Source organism: Chaetodon auriga, chromosome 6, assembly GCF_051107435.1.
Source record: "Chaetodon auriga isolate fChaAug3 chromosome 6, fChaAug3.hap1, whole genome shotgun sequence".
Taxonomy (NCBI): Eukaryota; Metazoa; Chordata; class Actinopteri; order Chaetodontiformes; family Chaetodontidae; genus Chaetodon; species Chaetodon auriga.
In genome coordinates, this window is record NC_135079.1 from 17650066 (window position 1) to 17676779 (window position 26714).

Below are 26714 nucleotides of genomic sequence, written 5' to 3' on the forward strand. Positions count from 1 at the left end.
GTGTTTGTTGTCGACGTCTACATTATCTGCGCTGGCATAAGTGGGCCTTATTATCCTCAAATAGATGGCTAGTTGTCAGTCGATATCTCCGGCGACTGCTTCGCAAAAATCCCCAGACAAGCCTCTGGCTCCATTAGTGGCCTCTGCCGGGACAGACAGACAGACAGAGGGAGGGAGGGAGGGAGGGGGAACCAAGGGAGTTAGGGAAGGAGAGGAGGTAGAGAGGAGGCCTCATTATGGTGGCTACAGCAGGAGTTCTGTCTATTATCTGAGGAGAACACAATGCCTGGAAACTTTGAGACTTGCAGCACTGGATTTTCTGCAAGTAGAATCATAATTAGACACCCCCCTCTAAGAGCACACACACACACACACACAGTATATAAATATATATATATTTAACAGAGGGGGGTGCTTGATTTGCTAACTCAAAAGACAGTTTGTTGACTTTGCTTTTCCTCCTCTTGTCATTCAGCTGCATGAATAGAATTCAAAGAGAAGTCGTAAAAATCTCTTCTGTTTAGTGAAGTATTGCCATCAGACTGACCTCTTTACCTCTGTATGGTCTGATGACGTCTCCAATCACAGTCGTGTTAGAGGCAGACCGCTGTTGACCACCACAGGATATCAAACTTCCTCCCATCTCTAACATGATCAGATGTCTTCTGACAGGAGGTTTCTAACAACACGTGTGCATCAATATAGAAGCTTTTACTTTTGACCACTTTATTTCCTTAATTAGTCCATTTTCGTTGGATAAGACTTGATCATTAAAGCTCTAGTGGATAAGATTTAGGGGGATCGGTTGGCAGAATATGCAGAAATGGAATATAATGAACAAATATCATTCATTAAAGTATGTTTTCATTAATTTAAAATCACCTGAAAATAAGAATCACTGTGTTTTTTTAACCTTAGAATGAGTTCTTTATACCTACAGAGGGAGCAGGTCCTCCTGGACAAACCAAACACTGGCTCTAGAAACCACTTTTCACTGCAGGTTCTCTTGCTGGCTCGGAAACATATGGGCTGAGGCCAGGAGTATTCGGTTGGTTGCAGCCTGCAACCTCACCACTAGATGCCACTGAAGCATCCACACCGGACCTTTAAAGTATTATATTTTTAGTAACCCCTGTGCTCTCTTGTCTTCTCTTCCTGCGTCCTGTGTTAGGTATGGACACCGTGTGCCTTGCATACATGCATCCTGTATATACACAATCACTTATTTATAACATGTATGTGTGAACATATACAGTCTTTTGCTCTCCAGAGCCAGTCTCTATTTTTACCGCATACACTTGCAGCAGTAGACAGCTGTAGTTAGAGCGCATATCCCCTGTAAGCCTTGTGCCCGTGTGGGTGTCTCCCATCCGAGGAATAGTTCTGCAGAGCCTGAGGTAAAGGTCACATGTGGTGACATCTCCGAGGCGTCTCATTAATGAGAATTTTGTTTTTGGAAATCGCGCCGCTAACGGGGAGACACAAAGGAGAACAAATCAATTTGGACTTGCAAATTACTTGGCTGAACATGTAACAGATCAATTTTCCTTTGAATCTGTGCGAAATGTGTAAAACCCAGATTTCACCAAAACGCAAAGTAGCACACTGACTTTCACACATTGGGTTGCATTGATCCAGTCAGTGCAAAAGTGTTTTGCAAGACAGAACCACCCACACATGAACTCACGATGGCAGATTTTTATTTTTTACCAGCAGTTGTTTGCCTGGAAAATAAACTTCTTTCTACCGTTTTTTGACTATATTTTCTTCCAGCGTTATCACTGGGTGAAGAAGCTATGAAGAGAATTATGCAAACCTGGTCTGCTTGCCTCTGTCTTTTATTTATTTGCTTATTGTAGATGCGTTCCAGCCTGCTATGCCTCATTGGCCAGGGATTGTCTCTCGAATGGTCAGGGAATGTTTATTCTCTTAGAAAAGATGGGCTTCTCCCTTCCTCCCGAGCCCCAGTGCTCCTCTCTTGTTTGTTTGTTCTTCCGGTCCCCTCTAGCACAAGGGTGCCCTTGAGTCATGTAAATACTTTTTGCTGGCTCTTACACTAAATAACAGTCTGGGCTGAGAGGAGAGAGGCAAGATCTCCAGCCTGAGTCTTATTGCATTAAAGATGCAGCTTATTGTATTACTGTCCTGCTGCGCGAGGCCAGGACCCCCCCTGCAGACCGTTTTTATCAAGTCCAATTTTTTATGGAGTGTAACCTCTGCTTTGCTCCTCATGAATTTAACTGAATTTCACATGAAAACGTATCAGCAGTTTTTACAGTATCTCCTGTACCGAACGTCTTCCCTATGTGGGCATTATTGTATGCATATGTGTTGGCACGTTTGAGGGGTCTTCAAGCAATGATTCAGAGACAGGCTGCTGACTAATTCCTCACACAAAGAGGTCAAAAGTACCAGCCTGCTCTCTGGTGTCCATAACGACAGCCTGGGAGGGTGTTAGACGAAATGGATACTGACAGAGGAGAGAAGGAGGAGAGCTGACTGAGCTTACTGGGCCTCAGAGCCAGGATTAGCCTCTTTGCCCTTGTCTGGGCAGAGCATGAGCAGACGAGAGAGGAGAGATACATAGTGGGGCCGAAAGGGTGAGTGGACATGATGTATGAGGCAAGAAGTGGGGAATCAAAGACGAGGGAGAAATGCAGTTGGAAGAAAGAGGAAAGACAAGTTTGTTTCAAAGAAATGACTGCTCTGAACAAGCGGTCCTGCAGGCAGAGGCTGTGCGGCGTTTCTGTGTGGAAGAATCCATGTATTCACAATCCTACACTTAAAAACTTATGTGCAAGTTCAACTTTTAACCAGAAGAGCCATCAGCAGGGCCAGTGGCTCTTAAGGAGCAGCCATCAAAATGACATTATCTGTCTTTTATGTTGTGCAGAAGACCAGATTATCTGTTTAGGGTTAGGGTTGTCTTGTTTTCCAGTCACGTACAGGATTTCTGTAGGTTTCTGGTTGAGCCCGTGTTGTCTGTTACAGACGCCTCAAAGGGCTTGCTGGTTAAATCTGAGGGCTCACACGATGATAAATCAGATGGTTGAGACCCAAAAACATTTTCCTTCAACCCAAAATGTCTTCTTTTTCTAACTTCTTTCCAACAGTTCCCTTTTTTGTGCAATACTGACTCTTTTTAGCCTTTCAGGCTGTGTTACTTTTGCAAGAATAACACCATCTTCCACTTCAAATGAAATGTTGAAATCATAAGCAATAAAATGAACCATTGCCCAATTCATACACTCTGGGGGTTTGGCTAACTTCAGATGAATATTGCTGTGTAGCTAACATTTCCGAGTCAGTTCGCTGACGTGATGACTCTTAGGCCTGAGCTACATGCTTTAGCATGTGGCATTCGCGAAGGGAAAATCACTTTTGATCTGCTCACCAGTTGCAGACATATTAAACAATGTGTTGCATTAAGCAAACTGTCTTTATTCCATAAGATTTGCTGCAAATTTGCACATTGTGCGAACTAAACTCTGCACATGCCAGCCGTGACTCTAACTCTAACTCACACTCAGGAAGGGCAGAAAATTGGTGGCTCAACTAAGGGCTGATGTTTTGTCAGTTGCTTTAAAAGTCTATTAATACTTCATAACAACTCAGGAAATAAGTGGAGTTTTCATTACCTGATGTGCTGTTTCTTGATCCGGTTAGCGCTTCCCAACAATTAGGAGCAAAATAAAGTCAGTTCATTGGATTACTGGAATATTATCACATTATTGCTTTCTGCAGTCACAACACAACCAAAGCCTGGAGCAACATCAATGGAGCTTTTTGTTTTTTTGTTGCGTACTGACCTCCACAAAATGCCCACGAGATATTGAGTTCAAAGAGCCGCTAAATGCTTATCAACAACAAAGTTCTCCTCGACAGCAGGGGTGGAAAATAGCTAAAAAGACTCCTGAGACAGATCGGTTATGATTTAGATATCAAGGCTCCACACACTGCCAATTCTTTACCAAACCCCACCGTGGGTAGGGAAGGGGTTGCTGCGATTAGGAGTGTGTGTTTATAGTGATAAGAACAATGACCAATGCTCTGACTCGAACACAAAGAGCCACGTTCTGCTGACAGATCTGTTTTTATTCTTCTGTTGTCTCCTGTTCATGCACTGCTTCATTGTGCAAAGGTGTCCTTTGCTCTGTTTGTTTTTGTGTTCCTGTGTGGGTGTGTGCAGTCAGGAGGACATCATGGAAAAAAAAGCGCGTGGGATCGGGGGGTTTGGGGAGACTGGAGGATTTCTTGGTTTGTGTGGGTTGTTTTCGCCCAGCTCAGGAAAAAAAAAAAAACTGAAAAGGAAGAGAATATGGAGCTTTAATAGCAGGAAAAGTAAATGGGACTGATTCTGGTGCATCTCATGTGCGACTGATCTATGAGCTGGTGTAATTAATACCAAGGAACAGGGATGAAATATTGATTAGGGTCTTACATACAGTCTTTTTTTTTCCTCTTCCAGTTTTCCCTTTTAGATCGAATGCTATCCTTGTCCGATCAATAGTCACAAATTAGGTAAAATGATTGCTTCAAAACCCTCAAAGGAATAACAAATACTGTCTTGTCATTTTACAATACAATGTTGGGCACCACCAGTTCAGGCAATTTTAGCAACACGCTGCCTTCTATGATGAATATTGCAGCAGGGTTATTATCAGACAGATCACTCGCTGCTTTTTCACTACATGCCCTTGCTTCCCTCTCCTTTTATCTGAAGCTGTTGAAGTATTGCTGATATTTTGCACATGCGCTTGCTGTATGGTGTACGAGCCGCACTTGCTTCCTCATCTAGCATAAAGTTTGATGGCTTCGCGGAACGCCAGTGGCCCGTAAACGCTCGGCCCTCGAGCTGAAGGCAGCTCTATCATGTTGCAGTGCCTCTTCCTGCACACAGAAGGTTGTTGTGTTGTACAACAAGCGTGCAGGGCTTGGACAGTGAAAAGTACGGAATGATTATTTTGATCCCTAAGCCCTCTAGAGTGAAACTACCCTTGCCCTTCTTGCTTACACCCTGACTCCATTACCTATTGATTTCCTCCCCTCAGAAATGCTCTGCACGGTCAGAGAAACCTTTGAAGTCCTCAGCTGTCTCCACGCTTTCTCAGCCTCCATTCTGTCCCGCTCCCTCGCTGCTGTTTTCTTTCTTATTAGTCTTTTCCTCCAGTGCTTCTCCTCACTCTGTCAATCATGCATGCCCATCACGACCAATCCTACCTGTGCCAAACAAGTTACTCTGTTCTCTGGGGAGGCGAGGAGAGGGAGAAAAGGGGAGAAGTGTGGTGAGGGGCACAGAGGTGCATGCTGGGGAAGAGCAAAGCGTACCGCCTCTGCAACAAGAGCTCTGCTGTTGGATTCAGCCTGGCATGAATGCTGAGGCCACGGGGGAGATAAGGGCGGTGGAAAGAAGAGACAAACAGCAGTATTCAGTTTCAACTTCATGTGAGATTATAAAAATGATTTACTCTGAAACCCAAAAATCTGCCATGGTGCCGCACTCCCTGGCCTAGATTTGAACTTTGTTTTCCTTTTAGCGAGAAATGTTTGGGATTGTTTTGTTGCAAAAAACAAATGAAGAATGGATGTTTGGAGAAAGCGCAGTGCATTATTCTCAATTAAAAATGTTCTTGTGGAAGAAATTTGAGACAGATGTCAGAGTTGACGGCTCAGTTTGGTGTGTGGCAGTAATTGTATGGCAGACGGTAAAACAGAGAGTGTTTATGTGTGTGCTTTCGTGCCTTTGTTTGTGTGCCCTCCAACCATGTGTTTTCGGTGTGATCCAGCCACGTTTTTCTGCTAGTGATAGTCTTACCTCAAGGAATCAGCTCCACTGCTAACCTCATTCGTTTTCATTTGCGCTGCTCGGCTGAACACTGGAACCAGGTTTGGACGCCATCCAACACCCTGCCTGCTTTTCGTAAACAACTTCTACAAAGGCTTCGGGAAGAGAAAGAAAATTTGGCACGAACTGAAGCAGTTCAAACCAAGAAACATGATGATGACAGAAGGGATGAAGACCGGAGGAAATGGATGGTTGTAGGTTGCAGAGGGAGGCTGAAATGATTCAGCATCACCTGGATCTGCAGCATGACTTGAATTTGAATAGTCAAAGCACCAGACGTGGAATTAAACAGGACACTGTCACAGGATCATCAAAGGAAACTTAATAAGTTTTGTGTTTTTACCATCTCTTCCGCCCTCAATTTGCTCCCTCTAATTAATTTTTCATATTCTTGCTCTGAAAACTGCTCAGCTCAGGCTATAAAGGGCCATGCATCCTCCAAAATACAGCTAAGCACATTAGCTCTATCCCTCCAACCAGCGCTGTCTCTCCCACCCACGAATTTCCCTTCATGAGCTTGCCCTTCATGTGACTTTTGAGCTAATTTGGAACACAAACACTGGGTCAGATGATTCCTGCCAGCAGTAGAAGTGGTAATGAGGATTTGGGTGAGGGAGGGAGTGGATGAGGAATCTTAGAGCTGTCCTTCTAACCGAGCCGGCCCGGCAAACAGGAGAAAGAAAAAGGCTGTCAGGATCCATAGCCAAGAGAGTTGGGTACAAAACAAAAGAATCTAGAAATAGAAGCGAAATCCTGGACATGTAAAATAAATAAAAATGGAGACGAAAGGATGATATTGCCTTTGTTTGTGGCCAGATGAATTTCAGCTTCCCCCTCCACTGCAGCATGTTTGTGTATCTTTTCTTTTATGTGTTGCTACAGCTCGAAGCCATGTCTGTTTTTCAGCCTGGCCTCTAATGAATGTGATATACCATGCAAAATGAGCTTTGAGTGGTTAGGGCCTCTGCTGTCCAGGTAAACAAAGGCTTCCCAGACTATAGACACAGAGATCGGGCGCTATACCAGCTTCCTCCAGCGTTCAGCGGATTACATTTCATCCTGGAGACGGGCGCTCCAAACCCTCGTGGTTGTTATGCCTAGCCCTCCCCCCTCGCTACACATAATCGCCGCAGCTTGAAAGAGCTCATAAATCAGCCTAGCACAATATATGGTAGAGGGAAAAATGTGCGCCCCTGGCATTTGAGACGGCACAATGCCAACCTATGAGCGGGCCAATTCCACCCTTTGTATTCGGTAGAGAGAGAGAAAAAAAAAAACAGAAGGACTGTTTGGTGGCTTGCTTTGAGATGTCTAGCATGCCCACTCACTCTCCCCCTCCCTGTGCGTTTCACTGTGTGGGTTGTTCCATTCTTTTGTATGTTTATAATGCCGCTGCATCATTGGCGTTAACTTCTAGTCTTATTTAACTCGTATCATAACAATGTCTCAGATGTAATTGGTAGCTTTGCCTTTCTGTGTCTCTAGTAAGTACGATAACAGCAGTGGTAGCTCTCACACAAAGCCACATTTACAACTTTAAGCATTTGTATTGCAATGCAAATTACCGGAAGGGAATAATCCATGAGTAGTTTAACTACAGCGAGAGTGGAGAAACAGTGGTCTGAGAGAGGATCGCGCAAACTAAATAGCGTCGGCTGTGCTGCAATGTCTTTTGTAGGTCTTTTTTGTCGCCATCAGGCTTTAAAATTCTCAATTCATAGCGATCGAGCTAAAGAGGGGTCCTTTATTTTCTGATGTCTTTGCTTGCGTCTACCTTCTATCTTGTTTTTCTCCTCGTGCAAGGGAAGATCAATGTGTTTCAGTTAAAACTAGGGGTTACAGCTAAACGGAGGATGCCAGGCATTGATGTTCTGTGGGCTCGTCACTCAGTCTCGGGCCTGTCTTGGGAGATAAGTCCTGTGGCCTGCTTAGGCTGATCAATGGCTGAATCCATACAAACACTCTCCCACACGTTTGCTCTCTTTGTCTTTGTCATTAACTTGTTTTCTTCTCCAATCAGGACTTTGTGCTCGGGATCTTACCCTTACCTTGTCATACAGAGAACATGAAGATAAGCAATGCACAAGAAAATGAGCTTCATAATTAATTGGTCTCTATAACAAAGCAGTTTTTTGACTCTTTGAACCTCATGTAATGCTTAATTGTTGAATGGTTTAGAACAACAAGTTGAGTCTTTTATGTTATTGCAGTAATAACTTTATGAAAACTTTGCTGACCTTATTGGTGGGTCCCTCCCTTCTCTTGTGCATCACATCAGTTCTGTCATAAAACATGAAGTAACGCATTGAAATCTTCCTCATCATCTCCACATCACCCATAGACTAATCAATTTTCCTTCTTTCCACCACTTCCCCCAACCCTCCGTCTGTCATTAGCCAAGGTCAAGTCAAAGTGCGCCCCCACATTCTTCGCCTGTGCTAATGGCGTCCACTGCATCATCGGACGCTTCCGCTGCAACGGCTTCAGTGACTGTCCTGACGGGAGCGACGAGGAGAACTGCAGTGAGTCTCACACAACAGCCAGTTCCAACAGTAGCAATCTGTCTCATCCCATGGCCTCCAGAAGTCCAGTGTTCAATGATGTACTGTCCTCCAGTCATAACAGTTTAGATTGTTTTACTGGTCATATATCCAGAGGTGGGTTGAGCACTGAACATGTGCACAACTCAACTACAATTATTCCTGTAAAATCTGAGCAGAGTTTTAAGGGAAGTGCAGAAATTTTAAACAATCAGTGTGCTAATAATGAACTATTCAGCCTGTAAATACAGTTGTGTACAGCGACCATAAATTGATAACAGAAAGCCTGAATTACAAACCTGAGGTTGTGGAGTTGTAGGCGTTAACCAGACCGGGGTGGTCTAGTTCTACCCTCAGAAATAAAAGTAAGAGTATCCCGGCTTCTGTTGTTTCAATTGTGGCAGTTCTTTTTTGACTGAATCTCTTTCTCATTATAGAAGCGTGGTACAAAACTGCTGAAGTCCACCCTTTAAGCTAGAAAAATGCTTCATCAACAAAGTATAAACAAAGAAGTACTTTGCATATAGTGTGAGTGGGTCAGTGCAGAAACAACAGCAATAAAAAATGCTTTATTTCATTTAATTAAGGAGCAGCAGACATCGTTCGACAAAATGTGCATCTTTCACACGTTTGCCTCTTCCACTTTTCTTCCCACCTCCTTCTATCTCAGTTTTGCAGTGTGTGTAAAGAGAATATCTTGCTGAACTTACATCTCAACCTCCATCTCTGGAGGTTGGACAATTGATTTGTGAAGCAAAGATCTCAGTGTTTTTCCACAGGCACAACATGCGCATGATCATCATCTAAGTGTTGCCTTTTTTTAGATTTGCTTATGTACAGTGGGGGCAGGTGTTGTCAGAGATAGTCACGAGAATTTATTGTTCCGCCTTGTTGCTTTAGTTTTTGTAGTGTCTGAATTGTACTGCTTGTACTTTCTAAAGCGTGAAGCAGGAATGCCTCTCCCCTCAGAGGAAGAACATCCTTCTATAAAGAATGCAATTTCTGTACTGTTGCTGCCCCCTTCATTCACTATGAAACCCTGCATTTAGAGCAGATGATGACAGTGGTGGCATCATGGCAAATTGTATTACCTTTTCAAAAATGTGTGAGTCGTCTTTATTTGTTTGCTTTGCTTGTAAGTCCTGACTGTGCACCCTTGGGTCCAGCGTTGCCTTGTAGACAGGTTAATACCCATGTTAAATTGAAGTGAAGGACAGGGGGAACATGCAGGTGTAGTCTATATTATCAGACACATTGTTTGTCCTCACATGACCCCATCTCTGCTTTCCCAGTGGGGATCGTGCATCAAGCCAGTCACTCACCATTGTCAGAGGCAGTGTTCCTAGCCTGCAGGGCCCCACGCTCGCAAATCTAATCTAGCCATTTAAATGGAGATTTGCTCCACACTCCCAGCACATACTGCGTCGCAACTGTGTAATTGTCTGGATCTTTTCACAAGATAATTCTGCCTCATTTTGCAGAAGCTAGAACAAAAGACAGAACCATGACGTGTGCTAAAGGAGGTGCAGGGCAGGATGTTTTGGAGATTTTTTATTTATTTATTTATTTTTTTATTTTTTTTAGTTTGATTTTTATCACACACCCCAAGATCAAATTTGCAAACTGGCACTGTTTTAATGTTTCATGTATTCTTCAGCCCTGTTTTTCTTTTAGTCAGTGGTGGGTCATATCAAAGAGTTGTAGATGGGATGGGATCAATGAGCACACAAAAACAACTTGACACAAAAATTGCACAAACTTCCACTGTTAATTTTTTTTACACTCTGCAGTTTGTTTTTCACAGTCACTGACACAGTTGCTCCTGTTTGTCAGGAAGCGTTGAATGGAAACCTCTCACTGTAACAACACTTACTCAACTAACACTTGACCCTTGACCTCTGCCCTCTCTCCACAACAGGCAACCCACTGGTGTGTTCCGAGGCTCGCTTCAAGTGTCGAAATGGCCACTGTGTAGACCGCAGCTTCTTGTGTAACGGCCAGGACAACTGTCAGGACAACAGCGACGAGGAGCTCTGCCTCACTACAGCAGGTAATTCAGGAAGTCAAACGTCTGGTTTAAGAAGGGATACAAGATAATAATGATGTGCAAATATCACTAAGACACTATGTTTCTACTTGACCAATGGTCTACAAGGAGCCATTAAGTGTCAGAAAGTGTGAAGGCGTTTGGCTGTGATGTAAAGACTTCGATACACGACACTTCTACAGAAGTATGTAACTTGTGAACAGAATGTGCTGACTTAGCGTTGTGAATCAGAGGCTTCTACTTCATTACAAACTTCAGATGGAACTCAATACGTACAGCAAAAACCAACAGTATGCGTATTGATGTCCATGTTCATTATCTAGTAAATAAAGTGCACTTTCTGCAGGAGGATATTATACAAACTTATACAAACAAAGGGTGGAAACTGTGGAAATATGTACATGATGATCTTTTCTCCGGAGTTTTGGAGCTAGTGGGAAAGGCACTGCACACAGCACTAGAAGCAGAGACGCCAATTATGCTGGACGTGTACGTTTTCTCTCACAGTTATAAGTCCTTAAATTGTCTCTATTTCCTCTCACTTTATCCACTTCATTCAGAGGTCGCTCACAGCAATGACACACTGGGTCGTGACCACTTGTTTGGACAAACTTGTTGAATTTAATCACACTGTAATAGCTGGAAACATTGGCAATGAACTTTGCAGCGGATTTCAGAACAGGCGGAAGCTCGTAGGTACAGTATTTAGCTTTTTTATGCATCCTGATAAAATGATGAGACAGGCACCATGGCATCATCTGTATAATGTGGTGAAATATATCGATGACATTGTGCTGACTTGGCATTGTCACACAAATAGCGGCAGCATCATCCCTGACAGTGAGTCTGATGTCTTCTGGTATAGGATGTCTTATTCCACTGACAGCTTCACTTCTCAGACGCAGCTGCTGCCACTACGGCACAACAGTCGGCTTCTGTCAACACTTCAGCTGCACTTCCAGTGGCATGATTTCTTCCAGCAGTCCGGCCCTGCTGTGTATATAACCCCAGGCTATCAAATGTGGACCAACGTCACTCTATTTTTTTCATTTTATTATCTTTCCATCTTTCCCAGTGTATCCCTACTCTCCTGTCTAGGTGCCTCCGTCACATCGATTTACTCTGTACTAAAAAAATAAAAAAAAGTCTGTCAGAACTGACAAAACGGAAAACAGGCTAAGTGCAGAGTTATAAAAAAAAAGAGGCAACGATAACCTGTCACTGTCACAAGACAGTAATGATATCACCAGCACTGAGAGAGGCAGCAAAAACTCAAAAGGCAAAACATGTCTGAGAATCAGGGAAGGAGCTCTGCAGCGGTTACACATCACACTTCAGAACATAAGCACAGACGATCCTGGTGAAACTTTTTCAATACCGCTTATTCTCTAAAATAAAATTCAAGTGTTCGGTATTTCCCCGACTGTGAAAAATGCCTCTGATCTGACACAGATTGGATAATGGTTGCAGGAGATAATTACGCTGCTTATTATGATTTAGCCTAGCATCTAAATCGAATGTGCTTCCAGTCTATTTTTTATTTAGCCTAATTAGTGAAGCTGATTTGGTCAAATTTGTATTATTCTTACCTCTGTGTGTGTGTGTGTGTGTGTGTGTGTGTGTGTGTGTGTGTTTGTGAGAGCGACAGAAAGAAAGGGAGTCCATCCATCATCACAAGGCCTTCTTTTCCAGACTCCACCACTCAATGCAGAGCCGCTGAATGCTGGATGGAACTGCATAGTGATGCAGAAATATTGATTGATATCCGTTTCCACTGCACTCCATTTCCTTGTTGACAAGTGAACAATACCAACTGTGGTGCCGGCTGGCGGAACGTAGCTGTGTCTCGTTACGGTGTCTGAGGTATTACAGTAGATCTCAAACCACAGTCTTAGTAGCTCACTGTTAGCAGAAGACTTAACGCTTGATGGATTTGAAAAATGTTGCTTGCGTTTAATGCAATTAGCATTCGCTGCTAATTACCTGGTAGAAAACAGTGTGGTGCAGCTCAGATACATCATATCATAAAATGTTTTTGCAGCTCTTGGGCTGAGCGAAAATCTAAGCTGTAAGCTTTATGATACACAGTACTGCTGGTCCTGAGTACAATTAATGTACTCCATTTCCCACAAAGAGAAAGTGTTCTGCCTTGCAGCGATTTTATTAAAAGGCATGCTATGGTTGACTGAGAGGCTTCTCAGACTGCCTCCATCTCGAAAATGTTTTCAGGTGTCTAATAATAGCGTATCCAGTTTCATCTTTTTCTTCTCATAAAAATGCCTGAATTTTCAACTATCCAGCTGAGTCGTTTGCATGATTTCAATGCAGCTCTCACAGACATGGACAAGTGCACCTTCTTCTGCGCTGTTCAGAAGTGTTGTAACGTACCAAAAGACTCCCTGTCGGCGCTGGTCCTAGAGGAGTGTTTGTATGTATGCTGCGCAATTGACCTAAATGTTCCCCTGCTTATTTTGCTGCTGCAAACCTGTGTAGCTCTGTGTAAAGTACAAGTGTTGAGACGCTGTGAGCTCCATGTTGTCATGACCTTCAGAACCAATGAATGAAGAGCAGCTCAGTTTTTTTTTTCTTTCATTTGTTTTTTAAGTTATTTATTTTTTATCATCACCCTCTGTGGAGCGAAGGCATCACTGCAGTTTGACACTCTGCATTTCTTTCCTGTATGTGCACACACACACACACACACACACACACACACACATACTCACCTTACATTCTGCTCTGACTTTGCCTCTCTATAATAAGCACAGACCTGCAGGTGACAGATAAGGCCTACAATATCCGCTCTAAGCCACCTGAGCACAGCATCTCCTTCCTCACTTTCTCTCCTGTACCTCTTCCTCTGTTCAACTCGTCTTCCTCCTTGCCCATAATTACTTGCTTCAGTGTCTCCACATTTGGTTGCTTGATGTGAATAGTCAAGTGAGAGATCAGCACGCGGCCTGTCAGCGGACACATCAGCGTGCCGTTTATAGAGTAGCGTTTGCTTATCCTGCCCTAGAGGTGTCCGATAATTAGATCCACAGAAGCAACGCCATCCTCCAAGCTCTTTATGCCTCCAGTGTTTTTATTTCCCATCAGAGTGATTTTAAACAATTTGGCACAGTTAGATGTGAACAGAGCGGCACAGAGCTTTACTGTTTATCGTTTTATTTGATGGGTAATTGATTTTTGAAATAGCAGAGAGGCGGCAAAGTGGCAAACGGTGCAATGTAACAATACACAATCTTCTTGAAATGCATTGGTGCAATCATCGCACAGTGAGATAGTAGGAGTAGGAGAGGGGAGACTGTAACGGATAACGGAGATAAAGAAATGGAAAGTACACCACATAAACATAATATAGCGAACCAGAAAGGGAGTCGCGAGGAGCAATGAATAGCAATGGGCAGGAAGATGGAGGTAAGCAAAGAGAGGCAGGTGATTTGGTATAGAGGAAGGCAGGGATTTGGATAGAACTGAGTAAGGGGTTGCGATAAGCTGGGGAGGAGAGCAGCATCCATCGCAAGTCAAGGCCCGAGGCCCGAGCAGTGTCACTCTGGAAACAGAAATGTGATGAAAGCGACCAAAGCAGAGCTTCCCTTTGCTCTCCCTGGTTTTCCCGGCTGCTTACGGCAGGTCAAAGAGAGTGTGCAGCGATGGAGCGCATGTTTGCCCCTGCAACGAATTGTTGTTGAAAATCCGCCCCAGGGCTCACAGGACGCGGCCAGATGCTGGGGGAGCCCTGGCTGACTACAAGAGAGCCACTCTGCATATCCAAGGAAGCGTATGCATGAGCGCCCGAGCACACTCACACACAATCACGCGGTCAATTTCGGGAACATTACATAGACTTGCATTCATTTCTTGAGACTTACCATAAGCAAAACCACCAAACTTTCCTCACCCTAACCCTTACCCTAACCTCAACCCAAGTATTGGTCCCCATAAGTCCCCACATGTCCCCACACATACACACACACATACACACACAGTAACAGCACCTCACGGCAATTGTTCTGCATATTTAATTGCAAAAAATAACTCCAAAAGAAACTTTCTGAAGGTCAGGACACTGACTAGTTTAAGGACCGAGTACAAAAGTGATGAGCACAGAAGTCGACGCTTTTTTAACAAGTGTCTGAGACTCCCCTTAGAGTCGTTTAAGAAAAGTAATTGATTTAAAATGCACACATCAGCGTCTCTCATTACACATTAATTAACACAAGTAGTAAAAGAGTATCAGATGGCTTGGTGACTGTGAGAGAGTGTGATAGCGATTAATTCTCACATCTCCTCTATCTCAAAGAAGCTTCATCGAGGCTTTTTTTTCCCCTTTTTTTTTAACTGAAGAGAGAAAAAGCAGCAGAGCGAGGGCAAATGGAAGTGATGTGAAGGTGGGAACAGAGGGCCAGAGAATGAGGGCTTCAAAAGTTCTCCGTGGCTTTGTGTGTTTTTGAAGATAACGCATGCTTTTTTGTGGTCGCAAACATCAAAGGTGTTTGTTTTGGTCGTGCGTGTGCATACTTTCCCCTGTGCATTTGTTCCTTCGCAGAACAACTCCCACATTTAATGTCCAGGTTGTGTTATTTTCCTCAATAACACTACGCGAAGCTGTGAGTGCAAAGCCGTACAGTCGTGCAGTCAGTTTCATGATAGGCTGTAGCTCGAGGAAGATTTATGCTTTCACGGCTGCGTCTCCTCTAGGCTATTTATTTTAATATCGCTGCAATAACGAGACAAATAAAAGGCAAACACATCCTTAAACACATGAAGACTGCACCGGCTGCGGCGGTGCACAAACACTTTGAAAGCGTCAGTACATCAATTAGGCTTCTTTGAACAAAAGAGGCAACATCAGTGCTGCAGACCAAAGTGGTTGAGGAAGGTTGACATTCAGGACGCATCGTGGAATACATTTACACTGTTTGCTGGATAAACTCATTTACATATGATTTAAATCACAATGCATTGTAAACAAAATTATTTATAGTCTTCCTGCACTGGGGTATCACTCTTTCAACGATGGAATCACGCCCATGGGTGGGACTTTGTTTGCATACTGTATTGTCTGTATGTTTGGGAGTGTTCAGAGTCCTATGGAAACAGACAGCAAGTCCCTCGTCTGAACTGAAGAACGCTCATGCAAACTATAGTGTGTGATCCAGGAAGTGTGACTGCCACAACACATTTCTGTTGCACTTTAGTTCTTCACCAGTGACCCCATCAGTGTCATCATTGGCCTACAGGTCCTCAGAGAACTGTCAGTCAGAGTGAGATGTTGGGCAGCAAGCTGACAATTATCATTAGTCTGCCACATGAGTATACTGTCAAAACCCTGGCAGCTAACTTCACTCTTGACCCTGGTCGGTTTGATGAAAATAAGCCACCAACTAAACACGGTGAGAGATCTGCAAAATTATGTGGTGGCAAGACTTTTCGGAGAATGTGACTGTGTGTAATTTTAACTCGCCAGCTTCTTTTGATCGGCCTTTCGGCGAGAATCACTTGTTTCACAGTTCTTGTCAAGGGCGTTCGGCAACTAACAATGTCTGTCCAGCTAAAACATTAATATGATCATAAGCTTTATTCCAGCCACCGTCGCCGCATATCCACAAACCCGCCGACTGTACAAAAAGCAATTTGAACCTTCTGGTTTGTGTATGGAGCGCTGCTCTCTGAGAAGTCAAATCCCTCATTTTAAACTCCAGGGACGCTCCCCTCCCACAGAGAGTAATCTGCAGCTTTCTATTTGTTATATCCTCCTAAGGCTGTGTAAGAACTACTCGATAGATCCACTAGCACTACATCTGCTGTTTTGCATAAGCGCTATGTATTCAACAACCTGCCTTCACAGCCCTGCCATTTACAGGGCCAATAAACACCAGTAATTCAGACGGGGCTGTACATACAGTGACTGTGTGCTGACATCTAGCAGTAACTCCTGCCTCTCCATTAGAGTTGCCAGTAAAGTCGACATTAATATATAGTGTCAGTCTGATGTATAAAGAACAAAGAATGTCAGAGTGATTAAAAGTCCCTCAGTCTGCATCTGCCATTGGTATCCTTTTAGCTTGCTAATAGCTTCTCACACAGCCACGTCCTCCCCCATTGATTGCTGCCACACTTTGGGCCGGAATAATATAGCCGCTATAGATTAAAATGACAAGTTAATCCATGTGCACTTTTTGTGGTCGAGACGTCTGTGACGTTGAGATGTTGGTCTGTTCATGCCCTGCGTCAGTCGCACTCAGAGCGCTGGCAGAGAGAGAAAGGTGTGGGAAGGAGCATGAAATGGTGCAGGGGAATATAATGGCAGTAGACTGAGGTGTGGGAGTGGAATGTAATAATGCCAGTTCATCAGAGCCAACGCACACTTGACAGGCTCAAATAGGGAAGGTTGCACATGTCACCGCCCATGGATTTGAACTCTGGAAAAGTTTCAGGGTTTTGCTTTTGTTAGCCTAAAGCACGCTCACAAAGCAGTGCTGAGGGGCTCTCGGCCGTTGGTCTGCAGGAGAGGAAGGCAGAGCAGTTGCCAAGATGCTTTTAGCTGCTGCTGGCAAAGCTGAACTGAGGGGGTGCAGCTTCCTATTTCCATTATTTAAATTTTGGATAAAATTGTCTTCCAGTGTACTTGTAGTAAGAGTGCATTTTAAATGAGGTCTGGCAGTAGCATTTAGCATCTCCACTGTTATTTTATGTGTTCTTATGTGACAGTGAATACCATAGATCACATCCATCCCCCATCTATTGTGCGCAGCCTTCTTAGTAAAGTGTGAGAATATATCAACCCTTATTTCATCTTTCATTACTTGTCACCCCTCCCCTCCCTCTCCCCCCCCTCACCAAGGCTAAGTGTCAGTCCTTTCAGAGCTCCTGTTGTTTAAGAACCTTGTTGCCGTTTGCTGTGGCCACACAGGGGGGTCACTCCTGGGGCCGGAGTCTGCATGAATCATCCCTGTCCTTGAATCATTTCCAGTCAGCCGTTGCTGTTCAGACTCCTGTAAATTAACAACCTTTCCCTCCTAAACCTATCCTCATTCAGTCGCCATGGTGATGGTGGTCAAGTGACGACCTGCACCCACAGGCTGCTGGAGGAATTTCTCTCCAAACAATAGCCCTACTGTCGCTGTTTGGTGGAGTTGTACTTTGAGTGCTGGTGCTTTTTTTTCTTTGTGTGTGTCCATGTATGTGGTTGCATGTGTGCGTGGGTGCACTTGTGATTGTTTTCCATCGCTCCTTGTTGCCATTCTTACTACACTTCCACTTTATTAGCTTTCTGGATGGATGGCTCTGAGGAATGTTCGGGTTTGCCATTTAGAGATAATATAGCTCGAGTGTCAATCTCTAGTTGAGCTGGCTTGGTCCATGGTGGCCACACGCCAGCCAAACACATTGAACCAAGGTGAATGATCTGATTTTGAACCATTAGATCACTTAAGTAACACTATAAAACGGAAAACCCCAAAAGGGAAGAAAACAAGCTCATTAGGCCGCTGATTTGTGCTTCTACGTGCATCACATTTGCATTAGAGTGTGTTAAGCCTGGCCTCAACTGCAACATTTCCCCACTCCATCGACACTTGGCTTGAAAGACGTGTCTCTCTCTGGACCCTCGCTACACACTTACTGGTTGGCTGACAGCAGAAAGGAGGTGAGATCACCACGTAAAGTGTGCTTGAATGGGGTACTCTGAAGTCTTTTCTTTTCACCTCTGCATCCAAATCATTTCAGTCATTTACAGTGCCTCCACTCCATTCACCATGCACTAGCTATTGTAAAAAAAAAAAAAAAAAAAAATGTGCCTGCCTAGTCCGCTTTGAGGAAAACTCCAAGGCCTTTATCTGTCCTGAACAATTTCACATTAAAGAAAGACCAAGAGGTGTTGAGGCTGCAGCAGTACTAGATATTGAGTGCTCGTTAGTCATCCTGCCAAAGTCCTCAGTAGCCATTTAGTGCTAGCAGATACTTTGACGACTTCTCTGCGAAAGTTTAGAGATTATTAATGAAGTCTTTAATGGGTTCAGTGTGCAGTAAAAAGAACTTGAAAGGAAATTTAATCACTCCTTGTTTTCAGTCTCTCTTAGAAATGTTTCCATAAGTTTGTACAAGCAGCTTTTTTTTTTTTTTTTTTTTTTTTGGTTTTAGCTCTGTTGGATCTTTGTCGCCCAAGAGAAGGAAAAATGCTGTTTTGCATTTTTAAATTGCAGTTAAAGATGGAGAAAAAAATTATGAATCCAGAGCAAGGAAGTGCACCCAATATGATTTCATTCTCTTGGATGGCTTTGATGAATGTTGGAGAAATTTCGATACAGTACTTTTAAGAGATGGTTATGTGCCCAGAACTCAATTTAATTCCTCCCCACACACACACACACACACACACACACACACACACACACACACACACATTTTTTGACCATATTATCGTTTCTTCAGGCATGTCTAATGCACCCATCCGTAAGTAGCAGAATCACTTAGTAGCATTACATCTCTAGTCTGCTGGAGTAAATCAAAGTGACAAAACTGCAACATCAAATTTGATGTCGCAGTCTTGCAGGGCTGAAAGACTGGTGTATTAAAGCCAATAACAGAGGCTGAAATATCAATAAAAATGGAAGTAATCAACAGCGGGTGCTCCATTGCATCTTGTGAAAAGAAGTGGCCTCATAAATGCCGCTCCTTTAGGCTACAAAATCCTGCTAATTGGTTGTTGCTTGGGATATGGATCACTAAACACATCATCTAGTCTGCTGAATACTGCATTACCTTCTCATTCATGATTTTCCACAATGTGCATTGATGTATTGGTTACCTGACAGTAACTAATCCAGTGTTAATTACTACTAAAAGGCAGCATTATCCCCACATGCATCTACTCAAGTGGCAATGGAGCAAAATGGTGTGCAGCTATTAGGAGCAAACAGATAGACACCCTTGAGTGAGGCATAAGGTGTCAGTGAGCTTTCATGAGCCGAGTTATTCTCCGCAAATGCGTTTTCTGCCAATACTTAAAGTGCGCATTCACCCGTGATGCGGTTGAGCTGAAGGTGTTGCCCGACAGACAAAGAGCCAGAGCAGTTATGAAAGTGTGATAAAATGCAGATGTGTGTCTGGGTGGTGATAAAGGTGAGGGTGCGATGGTGTGTGGGTGTGTTTTGGAGGCTTGAGCAACATACTGTATATGTGTTGGGTGTGCGCGTATCCATCAGGGAAATGCAAAAAGAAGTAAGGCTCAAGTGGAACGAAGGAAAAAGAAGAGTGCCCTGGAGAGAGAAAAGAGGGATTGCATGTCAGAGAGTGTGAGAGATAGATATGTGAGAGGACGGTGGGGGTGGGGGTGGGGTGGGGGGTAGAATATGGGATGAAAAAAGAGCAAAATGTCAGTGTGAAGACGATGGAGCAGAAGAGGAAAGGAAAGCGAGAGGGAAGCTGATGGAGATGAGGGATTAGGGAGAGTGGCAAAGCCATTGAAGAAAAAAAGATAAAACCCTCTGGATTCATTGTGTAGAAAGACAGGGAATCAAGGGGGAGGATAAAGAAGCGAGGGAAACAGCGAGGTAGAGACGGTAACTGGAGAAGGGGTCATGGGTGCCGGTAGAGAGAGAAAACCCGCCAAGAGAGACGAAGAGAAGAGGTGCAGGAGAAGATGAGAAAGTAAGCAGTAAATACAGCGTCCTCAGAGAAGGGAATAAACAGGCAGAAACCTGAGAGACAGGTGCAGGGAACAAAAGGAAGCGCTGAACAGAGAGGATGTGGGGGGAAACGACGGGAAAGAACAAAGTGAGTGATCAGGATGAGTGGATTGAAGTGGAGCCAGAGTGGCGAGGTGGGAATGAAACAAAGCAGGGTAGACAACAACAAAGGAGAGGGAAAGTAAGGAGAGCAGGAATGTGAATGATGACAGGAGAATGGAGGGGGGAGTGAAAGACTGTAGGGGGAGATTTTACTGTAGGGGGTCATACTTGAAGCGCAGAGATTGAATAGGGGGGCCAGGATTAGTCCCTGCATGCAACAGTGGTCTTATTCATGGTAATTACTGGATTCTGCACCATATTTCTCAACTGCTGTCTTCTCTTTTTTTTTTATTGCTCTCTCCCTCCTCTGACTCGCTCTGCTCATGTACCATTAACCTCCCATCAACTTTTCTCAGTTTTGGCATTTGGCTTCCATCTCCACCCTTTTCTCATCACTTCTCTTTACCATTTCACCTCCTCATTCCCCACTGTCCTGTCTCCTCTCATCACGGGCTTTCTCCTCTCGCCTCTGTTCTCTGCTTCCTCTGGCAGTGCGCTTTGTTCAGATGGGCAATGCTTAAATGCAATACTTGAGAAGATAAGGCCACTCTGTTCCTGCTGTGTTTTTTTTTTGTTTTTTTTTTTTTGTATTTTAATCATTCCCTCTAACACCCTCCTCATCCTTTTTTTTCTCTCTCTTTCTCTGCCTCACCCATTCTCTCTCCTCATGTTGTTCTCGCTGTTTGTCATATGGACACTCAAGCAAGAGATACAGTGAACAACAGAAAGAGATTTTTGGGATGTGTTTCACCTTTGGTCCTTCTCTTAAGCAGCTTTTTTTGATGGACAGTGTGCAAAAAACAAGGACAAGTGTGCCTGCAGGACTAATGTGTGTACAGTTCTGAGCTGTACGTTTGGGAGCTGCTGTGCAGTTCAGATTACAGTACGATTGTGACATTGATGGAGAGAGAAAAATATAATTGTTCACAAAATGCATTGCTCTGAAAATTAAGGGCCTTAATTATTGTCACATTCACAAAAAGCAGTCTTAACCTCCGGCAGCATACTTAATTAAATGCATATCTTTTGACATAACAATAATAAGCAATGTGAGTTCCTATGAAGGTGAAAACTATATTGACAGTCAGTATAATCCATCAATGCATGTTAGTCACTTTCTAAATTAGTTCTTGCCTGTATTCTGCTGATGGCTATTCGGAGCAATCCAGGCCATACATGCCTGTTACTGACATTATTATTGTTGGTACCTGATACTCATTCTCTATAGGTGGATTTTGAAGTTCCTCTCCATGCATTCAATTAAACCCCTAAAATCATCTCTGTTCATCAAAATGACATACTTTAAATGCTTTTTTCCATGAAAAAAATATCCATTCATGTCTGACATTGTCTGAGATGGAACTCTACACCTTTGCCTTCATGTAGTATTAATGTAAGTAGTCCCTGCATCTGTCTCCACCCACCCCTCCATCGCTCGATTACAGCTTCAGCTCTGCTCATCAAACACACAGACCTCATCAGCAGCTCCGCTATCCAACAGGCTGTTTTTGAGTAACATTTGCTGTAACTTTCTTCATCCACATCCCCGAGCCATAGAAAATGTCCTGTCAGCATTTGACATCAATCATCATGTAGCTTGGCAGGCTAACTTTGGCTAACTTATCTCGCACACTGCAGAGTTGTTGGGCATAGTTAACGGATAAAACACGAGAAAAGTAAACTTACTGGTGAACCAACACGTTGGCGCGCACTTGCTGTGTCCGCAGGATAAATGGACAGAGCAGCATCTGGCTTCAGAGTTAGTTTTGTGGCAAAACAGTACTCTGGAGAACGGCTACGTTGCCATTTCTCCTTTTGCAGCTTTGCAACTGAAAACAGAACACGTCTCTGCCATCAATTTGAAAATAGTGAAACTTAGCTTGCAAAATACCAATACAGTGCCTGGCTTCTCCCCTGCTACCCCTCATTTCACCATAGCCCCACCCTGCAAGCTGACAGGATTGGTTCCTTATGTATGTTAGGTATGAATCTCTGGCTGAATCAGTGTTTGTGAGATGACGGTGGCAATGCTCAGGCATGACATAGGCTGCTCTTTTCACTCATAAATTGTTTTGTGGCATATAAAAAACACGACCTGGACATGTTAGCAAGTTTCATTGGACAGGATCTTTAACATGGATTTGCAGTAATGATTCACAGTGATAACTTATCAATGATAAGGAGAATAATCTCCTTTACTGTTTGAGCTTCTTATCTGAGAAACACATTACAAGCTTTTCTTAGTCTTAGAAAAGACTCCAAACTTTAAAAGCTGCAAATGTTGCATGTATGCTTCTCTGAATCACTTATACATTTTATCGGCTGAGTTTGCAGTTTGATACCCAGTCAATTAAAGATATTGATGTTCTTTGGCTGATGTGCCCCTTCACATCGACCTCTCTCAAACCTCTGTTAGACTACGTTTAAACTGAATTTTTTCATGTTTTCATCGTAACTGTCAGTGGAGCAGAGCCACTGCAACATCAGAGTCAAGGTCAGAAAACACTCACACATCAGTACATTAAATGTGGACAATGGTGAATATGCTGTATGAATACATTTTTAAATACATTATCGACATCACTAGGAGGTTGAATGTGCATTTGAGCCATTAAAAAGCCAGACTTTGGTCAGTTAATTATTTTTCAGCACACCGAGTAACAGTTTCACACAGTACTGGGGTGAAAAAAAAAAGAACTTACAAGTGGCTGCAGGTAGGGAATACCAAAATAGAGTGAAATTTCTGCCCTCTATGAGAAATTCTTACATAGCCTCTATCCAAATGTGTGGGTTCCTAAACCAGCCTCATAGCCAACAAGAATCTCAGATGGAAGTATATTGAGATTGACGTTCTCATTTTCTCCAGACTGCAGGATTATTGCATTTGGAAAGATGACTATCTTTCAGATGTTTAAATAAGACAGAGAGCCACGCATGCACACACGCACTCGCACACACAGAAACTCTATAGTTCCTTAGGTGCAAATGTAGAACTCTTATTGCCTGTTAAAGCACCTCACATGGGCTATAATGTGCATTTATTTACTCTTGTAAGCTATGAGACACTTCTTTATGTGCCTTTGCGTTGTATGTGCTGCACTATAGGCAAGCTCCTTGTAGACGATGCACAATAGATGTAGATGTTTAGACCAACTGGGTGTCTTCCTGAGGGACGGCTTTGAGTGATGTTTTATAGTTGCTAGCCTAGTTTCTCAAAGCAGCATCTTCCAGCTCTGCCAGTCTGCTGGGAAACCTTTTAGCAGTGTTTGAATGCAAATGTCATCAGGACCGCAGAGCTGTGGTTTGCTTTGCCTCGTCTTTTTTTTTCCTCTTTTATTAAGTTTCATTTTCTCTCCAAGAATGGCTTGAAACATTTCACAACTTCTAAAAGACAGGTCTTACTTTGCATGCATATGCTGGCAATTCACCTTTTAGAAAGTGGTGATTTTTTTAAAGTCATGCAACTCCTCGTTCGATTTTTGTAGCATATCTTTTTTTCTGTGGCTCTGTCTGGGCAGTGGTTGGTTTATGCATCACTAATGTCCAGACTAAAATATTGCATTCATTCATTTTTCGGACCCTGACTTGTTATCAAGCATCACAAACACATCACAATCGCTTCAGTTCAACACAGCATAAGAAGGACTCTTTCCTAATGTTAGCATGTTAGCATGGTGTGTTGCATGGTATGGTCTGAGCTGAGAATATTGAGGATCACCTGTCTAAGAGCTTAAACTGATCAAAGTTGGCTCCAGCCTAACTAACTCTCGACTGCTGATATCAGTTTTTATCCGTGCAACAATTTCCTTCCCTGAAGAAGAAAAAAATTTTCAGTGAACATTACAGCCTCATTTGCAGGCCGTAAAAACCTCACTTTTATGACCCACTGTGGCTCAGTTTCATGCATACTAATCCTTACCAAGTTTTGAGCATGTTGTGTGTTATTATCCCAGAAGACATTAAATTGCACATGTCCAAAGGAAATGGAGGAGCAAGTTATTGCTGGAAAAAATAAAATTGTGTTGATGATGCAGGCTTCAAGAAGGCTGTGAATGACATTAAATATAGATATATGGGAATAGGGGCTGTGTGATATGACAGTATGTGCTGTGTGACAACAGAAACATTTTTTGTCCTTCGGATGACACTTTGCATTCCTCTGCAGAGCACGAATCCAGGCAGGAAATTTGCATGACAGCAGTGTCACTCCCTGATCCATGCAGAAACTTGATTTACGTTACTTTCATTATGTTCTATGCCACACTTTTGCAGATGCTTAGAACGAATCGGGTCTCTGGTACAGATCGGACAGTGACAGGCAACACAAACAAAAGTGGAGGAGAGGAACTGTGACTTCAAGACTTAAACCAGGCACAATAAAATGGGAGCTTTTATTTGTCAAGTACATTATTATTATATAAAACATACATACTATAATATACGACTACAAACTATACTATGTATAAAAACAGAACTACCTCAATTTAAAAGTACACTAACTGCAAAAACACGTTACTATGAAGACACGTATTAATATACTGAGTAGTTCTAGCATGTAGAGTGGAATTGGGACACAGTCCTGTGCCTGTAATTACATCTGTGAGGGGTGTGTCTCATCATACAAACCCTCCACAGCACGCTACATGATCACACTCCCTAACAGTATCATACGACTCCCTGAGGCTGCGGATGATGCATAGCTGGAGGCTGCATTATTAATTAGATGGGCATAAAGTTGACTCTCTTACTCGGTGTGCCACAGCGTGACGTGTGGTCTGTCTCATCTGCGGCCGTGTGGGCGAGAGATTGTGTTTCTGTGTTACAGAATATGTTCGTGCACGTCTGGGCTGGTGCTGATGGATGGGATAATGAATAAATGTGCATGTTTTCAAAAGCATTAATTACAGAGATGAAATGGATACATGTGTGAGTTCATGGGCGGGGATCAGTTACGTTGGAAATGATGCAGGGTAATGTCAACGTATATCACAGCTGGCTGTTACCAATTTGAGGAATCCAGTAACATGGCTGTGGTAACCATTAAAATGGGCTCCTGCTGAGAATATGGCATATAGAGGATCAACCGGCATAAAGAAACTGAATTATTTGATTCAAGCTGGGAACAAAGGCATCTGGGAGGGAAACGCAAAACAAACATTCATTGAGCTTTTAGTGAGAAAAGCAAAGAGTGCTGTCAATAAAGACAGACCAAAAAAAAAAACTAAATGCAGTCGAGGAATGAGAGTGGGAGGGAAGGAGTGAGCAAAAGATACTGAGCAGGTAAGCTGTACAGCAGGGGTACAGCAGGAAAATAGATCTGCCTTTCCCACTTAGAAAGGTTAAACACACACTAAGCCCCACTGCTTCATTTCAGCCAATAAGCCACAGGGGTGCAGCACACATAGCACATTCACAGTAAAGTCCATGCATAATTGATTTTAGAAGCATTGATCTTAATTGGCTGTCTCATGTTAAAGTCTTGCCCTTCAGAGGGCTAAAGGAGTGTCTTTTATTTCCTTCTGGTTAATGAAGCTGTTGCATGGGAAATCGCCAGGGGAAGAGGGGCCAAAGACTGTTGCTCATCACATCCTCGCGATTTATCGAACATTGGTGTTCAGTCTGTTTGGTCTTCAAGAAGACCTCAGTCAGCTATTTCCAGCTGTGCACTCTACTTGGTTCGCAAGAAGATGCAAATAGATGTGCAGGGAGAGAAAAAGTGGATCAGAGACAAGAGAAAGATTGAAATGCAATAATATCCAGGGACCACACAGGGATGGTGACATACTTAGCGAGCCTTCTGCTGAGCCAAACCAAGATCCCTGCTGGGGTTTCTTTCCATCCCCTCTTCATTTTTTCATCGGAACAGCTCCTCCTTGTGTGTGCCAATCTCACAACATGCATGACCAACGTTCTTCGCTGATTGGCTCCATTGTGCCTTCTCATACGTAAAAGGTCATGACTTCAAACAATTATCTCGCTCCGGGACGAGCCTTATCTCTGACCTCCAGGTACCAGCCTCGTCTTAGGCACTGATGCCCAATCTTTCCATGCTTCCTCGACCCTAACTGTCACACTGGGAGCAAATATGTACAAGCTGCACAACTGACCATCATGCTCCACTTCTTATCACTCAGACAGAGGCCATTGATTCCACTCTAGCTGAAGCAGAGATATAAACAGGAGCCATAGACCTTCAGCAGTGGGCTGTGTTGTTCTGTTGTTCGACTTTGATAAAAGACGCAGGGGCTCCTCACACTTCCACCAGCCTGACCAGGCTTATTGTTGAAGGAGAGGGGATTAGATGGTGGAATGGGCATCAGGGGTCTTGCTCTGTTTCTTAACCAGGAAAAGAACAGGGCAGAGCTGAAGCCATGGGAGGACTGGCATTGTATGTGGGCACTGATATTTTATGCATGTGCATGAGTGTGTCCGCATGGCTGCAAAAGACTTTAATGCTCTTTGCAGATGTCTTTTTTCACATGTCC

The 26714-nt window shown here is 43.4% G+C and overlaps 1 protein-coding gene across 1 annotated transcript in view; it reads left to right on the forward strand.

Annotated features, from left to right (window-relative positions):
- The window catches only part of ldlrad3 (low density lipoprotein receptor class A domain containing 3), a 71931-nt gene that overhangs the window by 27479 nt on the left and 17738 nt on the right, over positions 1-26714 (forward strand). The window contains exons 3-4 of the mRNA XM_076733837.1: positions 8242-8367; positions 10304-10435. Of these exons, the coding sequence (XP_076589952.1) occupies positions 8242-8367; positions 10304-10435 (258 nt within the window). The remainder of the gene's footprint in view (positions 1-8241; positions 8368-10303; positions 10436-26714) is intronic.